General features: G+C 38.4%; 1 protein-coding gene across 3 annotated transcripts in view; it reads left to right on the top strand.

Moving 5' to 3' along the window:
• The first annotated feature begins 5,979 nt into the window (after positions 1 to 5,979).
• The window catches only part of LOC120427287 (homeobox protein 5), a 40,861-nt gene continuing 39,599 nt past the window's right edge, over positions 5,980 to 7,241 (top strand). For all 3 annotated transcript variants that reach the window (XM_039592139.2, XM_052711144.1, XM_039592138.2), the window contains exon 1: positions 5,980 to 6,175. In XM_039592139.2, the coding sequence (XP_039448073.2) occupies positions 6,109 to 6,175 (67 nt within the window). In that variant the 5' untranslated portion in view covers positions 5,980 to 6,108. The remainder of the gene's footprint in view (positions 6,176 to 7,241) is intronic.

The following is a 7,241-nucleotide window of genomic DNA, read 5'->3' as shown; positions in this document are numbered from 1 at the left end:
CACCTTTTTATAGGGTGCCTGTTTGGGGGGATTGTTTACCGTCGGAAGTTTTTGCACCTTTTGCGAAGACTTTGGGTGTCTCGAGGATGACAAAGTTTTGGTGATATTTCGGAACGATCGATGCTTCTAAATTTTTTGTTCAATAAATAAACAAAACCGAGCAGTCTGAAATAAGCGTGCAAAGTGACATTTCTGTGTTGTCAAAAAACCGATGTAACCGTTGCGTAGCTGTCAACGTAACAAACAAATCAACTGTTGATATTCAAAAGTATTTTGAAAAGTATTAAAGTCAGTCCACATTAACTTTAAAAAGTCAGTAAAACAGCATGATACCAACTTGAAAGCATCATTCGTTCCGATTGAAACAGATGTCATCAACGTCATCTACCCTGACACCTTTAAAGTAAACAACGAGCCCTCGAATTGGTTATCTGATACTGATTGCAGCCGACCACATTGCAGCATTAATTTCAGTTCCAGTTTGCGATATCCATCATCTCCGGGAGATTGTTAGCAAAAAAAGTGGGTAAACATTGAGGGAAGAAGATTCTCGCCTCGCAAAAAAAAGAAACCGAAGAATTCCACAATGTAAACAGCTCCTCTTAGCGATTTTGTAACATCCAGTTCAGGCGAAATCTTCGTCATACATTAATATTCAAGATTGAGTACGCGACTTTGGAACGTAAACGTAAAATCCAGCCCTGCGTCTGACAGTTGGACACCTTCTATTGTGCATAACCTTGATCATGGCAAACCTTGTTGTTTTTTTTTTTTTTTTTATTGATCACTAATTGAGATCTCTCAAATCGACCCTTAAAGTCTTGAATGTTATTCAATGCCCACATGGTCAGTCCCTCGGTCGAACCTGTTTTTACCATTTCCAAGTGGATGCATTTCTCTGATGACCCCGGAAAGGACGTCGGTCGACCACCGGACACTCTCTTTTCCCCCGAGGGGAACGTCCTGCACTGACGGGTCCGTAGTGCAAATCAGGTAGCACGTAGTGGAAGTTGGGGCCAAACCTTGTTGTTTTGGTGACAGAAGGTCCACCGTACCCCCACACTACCCTACCCCGGTCAGTATCGTATGTTTGTTGTGATGCAAGCCACGATTCTCGACAAACATGAATAAATTAATCACCTTCAGCATCGGCCACGGTCCACGGTCATCGGCAGGGCCGTTGATGACCCGGGTCCAGCGGATAAACATGAAATGATTGGAAATGCTGGACGGATTTTTTTTCCCTTCTGCATGCACTGTTCTTGTTTACGACACACATGGGCGCTGCAAAAAGAAGGGGGGGGGAGCGGGTCCGCGGATAAACCGTCACCGCCGATGACCGGAGAACGGAACGGACATCAACGTCAAACGCTAATGAAAACGTTGCATGATTTATTCGTTGTCGGTGAAGGTTCCTTGGTCGTGGGACGGACACCGGTTCGGAATAACGACTGGTGTGGCCAGTTACGTTATGCAATAGTTGAGCGAACTGGACTAGCTGTGATGCCTTGGAAGTTAAAATTTCAAAAAAATAAAGGAAGAAATTAGTTGTCCCATTAGCAACAGAAAAAATTGGGACAAACCTTACCCGTTGGTCATCTTGCGAAAATTTAACAACTTAAAATGTTGCAATCGACGAAACGCCATAATAAAAGTTAAAAAAAACATCAAAAACTTGGAACAAATCCAGTTTATTGATTAAAGACTAGAATAAAAAAAAACAAAGGTGGGACAGCTTCAAAAAGTTAGACATAGTTGAAAACGTGAGCAAAGGCATTTGTAGACTGTCAAAGTGTGCAAAAATTAGGGAACAAATGAGAACCACAGAATATAAATAATTTCATAAGCCCGAGAAATATTGAAATGCAGTGAGACAAGTTTGTCCCAACTGTCCCGCTCTTCCAATTCATTTTAGAAAAACCTTAAATGTTTACCCTTGGGCTTTTGCAAATCTTCAAGAGAAGAATCTTTCTTGATTATAAATAATACAGCTCTTTAATATGTCACGTGTGTGATACATATGTGAGACAAGCTTGTCTCATTGGACATACTTTCAAATTTATTCTAGGGGAAAATTTTGCTGGTTAACCACGGACGGTTCAATAAACCTTATAAGATTTACAAATCGAACTCAAACAAGATGTTTTAAATGCTCTTTTGAGACAGCTCTTGCTCATTGAACACAGCCCAGAATTTTGAAAAAAAACAAAAAAATTTGAGACAAGCTGAAATAACTTGAGATACCGTAAACCGGGGTGACTGTGATAGGATTTCAATTTGTTTTTGGAATATTTTCCAACAGGTATGGTTTTTCTCCAGATTCTTATTTTTAAAACATTTACTGGGGTAGGCCACACAAAGTCCATGCACTATTTTGGAAAAAAAAGTTTTTTCAATGGTGTTTAGAAAAAAGCTACGTTAAAAATTCTAAGTTTAAATTCCGGGGTGACTTTGATAGTCATTGCTTTCTTGTTAAAATCATATTTAAGATGTTCAAACTTTATTTGTACGTTAAATGTACCATCACTAAAGTAGCTGATATAATTTTTAAGAAAAAAAATCAATGTTCATATTTAGTTAACTAAGTTTATAAGCTTTTTAACAAAATACATTTAAATTTTAGGTAAAATTGTTTAAAAGTCGGAATATTGCCTGAAATTTGATAAAACTAGTTTTGTTTATAAAATTATCGATTTATATTGCATTTTATACTGAATTTGAAGCACGAATCACAAGTTTTCACATTTTACATGAAATTTGTTCAACTGAAATTGCTTATAAATTTGGAGATTTTTTTAAATTGTGTTTCAAAAACACATATTATTTATTATTTACAAACTTATTTAACCTTCTCCTAGTGGAAAATTGTCCAAGGAATCCGAAAATGCATTCCGTTTTCCGAATCAAAATCATGTTCATTGAGAAAATCATGAAACTTTGAGAAGTTTAAAATAATGACTCTAATCAACATTTTCTTAACTAGTTAACTAACTTTTTAAACTTTTCAAAATTTTATGAAAAGTTCTTCTTGAGGTACTTTGAACACTTCTCTACCACAGTCAGTATGATTCTAAACCATTCCGTAAGTATTTTAATTGTACTCTTCATTTTGCGGAAAAATCGCGAACCTATCAAAGTCACCCCGGATATCAATGTCACCCCGTTTTACGGTACGACCTTTTAGACCAGAAGCAACGGGTGCTTTGAGAGTGGCGTCCATAATACTCGAAGCTCAAACCATGTCTCAATGGTTATATGAGAGAACTGTTGCACGTTGGGCATTACTGAAATATAGGCAAATTTTATCTGTTTTTGTAATGATATCGCCAGCAATGACTCTTGGGATATTCGTTTAATTTGATATCAACTTTGGTGAGACAAAAATTGTCCCAATAGATTTGGTCTGAAAAATCTTGAAACTGATTCTTCAGGTTTACCGCATACCGTTCCAAAACATCTTATCCCGGATAATGGATGCAATTCGGCACTGGTGAGACAGTATGTACTCATTGGACATGGTCATTAAATCAGCAAGTGCAACCTGTATTTGGGACAAATATCCAAAGAATACAGTTAGTCAAAAATGTAACAAAAAATACTTTGAGACAAGTTCCTTTCTTTGGTCAAGGCAATGGATGCTTTAAGCGAAAGTTGGGACAACCCTTGCTCGTTGGTCATCGTTCTAAATCTTGCATCTACAGTAAGATTGTGATCCATTCAATGGAAATCTTTATACATGAGCAAATTTCTAGAAATAAAACATACGATCTCGTCTCTTTTTTGTGATATAAAAAATATCAAAATTCTCTCAAATTTCAGAATTATTTCTTAAATGCAACATATTGTACGATCAGTTCCTAGCTGGACTCGGTCACTGGAAACGACCGGCGACTCAACGACCGACGAAATAGGCGGCGGGCCAGATGCGGGCATAAAAATGTCAAAATCTCTTCCCCCCTCACTTCGTCTCACCATCCAGCTGCAGCTTTGTTGACAAACAAACGGAGCACGCGGTCGCATGATGGCGGCATCGAGCTAGAATTAGGGGTGATAGGTCTCCACGACCGTTTCCAATGACCGTGAGAAGATGCCAGAAAATCCACCTTCGAGCTAAATCCACAATAAATAAAGTTAATATTGAAATACCTTGAGACAGGTTTGTCCCAGCAACTATACTTTAAGAGCGATGTGAATAAATTAAATCGATCTATGTATCTAGTAGTTATAGATAGAAGAAAAAAATATAGAGCAAAAATTTAGAAAAAAAGTATCAAGTTTTACTGGAATGCCGTGGGACAAGTTTGTCCCATTAGCAAGGGCAATTGATGTTCTAAAAGAGTTGTGACACTGTTATGTATCATGAAGCTCCAGTTATAATGAGGTGCAAATCATGTCTCATTTCACATTTTTCGCATTCGCATTCGCATTCGCATGGAGATGGTGATCTTAGCGGGTTGCAGACTGGATTTCGTCATGTATGTGTGATGATTGTCCAGCCCAGGTTGCTTATAAATTGATTAAAGGGAATTAAAACCAATTCTACCAGAACCGGACAGGCAGCACCATGAAAGCCATCCATTGCCGGCCGCTCCCATCTCCACCATTCACCGGGGCAGGAATAAGGATTAGGAGCACGGGAAATGTTGATGCTTGACTTACTTAGAAAAAGGTAGCGAAACCGCAGGCTCTTTTTCCCAACCCTATTGTGGAACTCGATCAAATTGACCGTTTGACCAAATTTAATTGAATTTAAACAACAGGGCTGCGTAAGTGTCGCGTGGAGTTGGTAGTTGTGGAAGGTAAAGGTCTGGGAGTCGCCCTAAGCAAGCGATACGACCTGTGGCATAAATCAGAAAAAAAATACACTAACTAAATGTAAACAGTCTCAACAGCAGCATCTTATTGTTGGCTTGAGAATAAATTCTTAATCTGCTAAAATACTGAATTCCGCGAATTCGCTAAACGGTAATTGTCTCAACAGCAGCATCCGATTGCTTGCCTTGAGAATAATAGTTAATCCGTTAACCTGATTCATGCAAATCATGTCTCATTTCACATGTGACACAAACCATGCTTGTTGGACAAAAGTATATCTAACGAGTTTTTGATTCAGATTTGAGAAAAGACTCAATACATCTTCCGTGAAACAGGTTGATTTTTGGTCAAGGTCTTCACGATGCGATGACATTGAAACGTTTAATAAGATTGTTTAAAAGCAGTTTTGAGAGAAACTATGCTCATCGGCCAAGGATATTTGTACCATTTAAATTGTCTTGGACGCCTTGAAATTTTTGAAGCGAAATTCAAAGAATTGCGAAAAGTCTAATTAGTTGCCCAAGTTTCTCAACAATCTTATCAATATGCTCAGCGTGAACATCCAACCACCAGCAAGTACAACATCAATTAATACATTAATCAAAGTTGATCTTATCTGCTCCGCTCACTGCAAGTGCGTCATCTTGTCGCTCACTTTCTGACGAAAGCGTTGACAAGCTTGATCCATCGAAGATTTTCCCCCAAACACGGGCTCAGCATATAATCATCCCCGCGCGCTCTCTCATCATCATTATCAATGGCAGACCAGACGGACGACATCGCTTTTTACTTCTTCATATTTTTTCGTTCGCCAAGGCTAAACTTTTCCAATCTCGCCACAGAATCCAATTACCGGCTGCTTTCAAGCGAGAACGAAAAACTTCAAACCGACCTGCCACCCAATCGTCCCGCCAAAGTCTTCTATCAATTGCCACGTCCCCACCCGCCGCCTCCGGCGTTGATTTGCACTTCTATTGAGGCTCGAGTTTGTTCTTCGAATGAGAAATGGAATAAAATGAACCTGACAGAAGTATAATTATTATTGACATTCGTGTGGCACCCAGAGATCACATTGTCGCAGGACGTGATGATCTCCTTCAAGCCCCACCCAAAAGCCACTTCAAACTGAAGTAATTTCCACTCATTTTTCACCGTTTTTTTTTTCTCACTCTCACCCCACAGGAAGTCACACCGGACACACCGCCGCACACGGCTTGGAGCCGTTTTTCCTTCACCTAGTGGCTCGCCCGGAACAAACCGGATAGGACCGGAGCAAACCCGGCGGCGCAAACGATGGCTAACCCACAGCTGCTGTGGGCGTTAGTCCTTCTCGGAAGCTGGACCCTGCTGCCGATCGAAGGTAATTATCATGCGATTCATCCTGGGTGGACGAGCCTTTTGAATGGGTGGCCCTTTTTACACCCGTGGGAATGCCCATGGGCGAAAGGGGTGAAACGAGCAATTTGGACGGCAGCGGCATAGACGATCTGTAGCGATTTGAAGCGAAATAGAGACGTTTTCATGAATGACAGATGAAAACGTGACTATTAGGTTTCGTTGACAGACAGATTGACAGAAATTATACCACTAAAAATTTGGTTGAATACTTACCTGAACATCTCCTCAAAAATCTAATAAACACTTAATATTAATTTCGAAACACTAACCTCACTCAAAACTTACTCTTTCAAATTAAGTCTTTACCTTTGGGTTGAAGTCCGTAATTGAAGTGAAAAGCGAAAAAATACACATTCAACAATCTATAACGTGGCAGTTAAAGTCTGTAATTGAAGTGAAAATAAAAAAATAACTCCAAATAAGCATGAACTTTACTTGCATTGAGCTTTTAGGGCGTTACACATTTAAACATTAATAAAATTACAATTTGAAAATTATCGAGCATTTCACCTCCGGGACATATTTCTACTAAGCTTATGAATTTCTATCCAATTTCTATCTTTTTTAGACCACTAAATTGTGCTAAATTTAGCACAAAGTTTGTTTCTTTCAGGGTGAACACTAAAATCCCATTTTCAAATTCCCTACTTTTTCCCGACTTTGAAAGAGCCTCAAATAATAGGCATTTATTCTTAGCTGAAAAATTATTTCAGAAACTCTTTATAAAAAAAACAAATCAATATAATTATCGGACAGAATTTAAAAAAATAACTTTTGACAGTTTCAGTAAAAACTACTTAACAATAAACTCCTTAAAACCTCACTTCAAAAATGAAAGCATAATTTTAATTCAGAGTAAAAACATAAATAATCAGTCTTCAAAAACTAACCGAAGGCTTAACAATACCTATAATTTCAATGTTTATTTTCGTCTTATTTTTAAAATTGCCAAATATAAAGTTATTTTCAAACTTCGTTTCAACTGCCAATAAAAAAGAGGTGACAAAAAAAATAAGACATCAAAATGT

The sequence above is a fragment of the Culex pipiens genome, chromosome 1, assembly GCF_016801865.2.
Source record: "Culex pipiens pallens isolate TS chromosome 1, TS_CPP_V2, whole genome shotgun sequence".
Classification (NCBI taxonomy): domain Eukaryota; kingdom Metazoa; phylum Arthropoda; class Insecta; order Diptera; family Culicidae; genus Culex; species Culex pipiens.
Note: the sequence above shows the minus strand (reverse complement) of the source record. Positions and strands in the feature narration are given on the sequence as shown.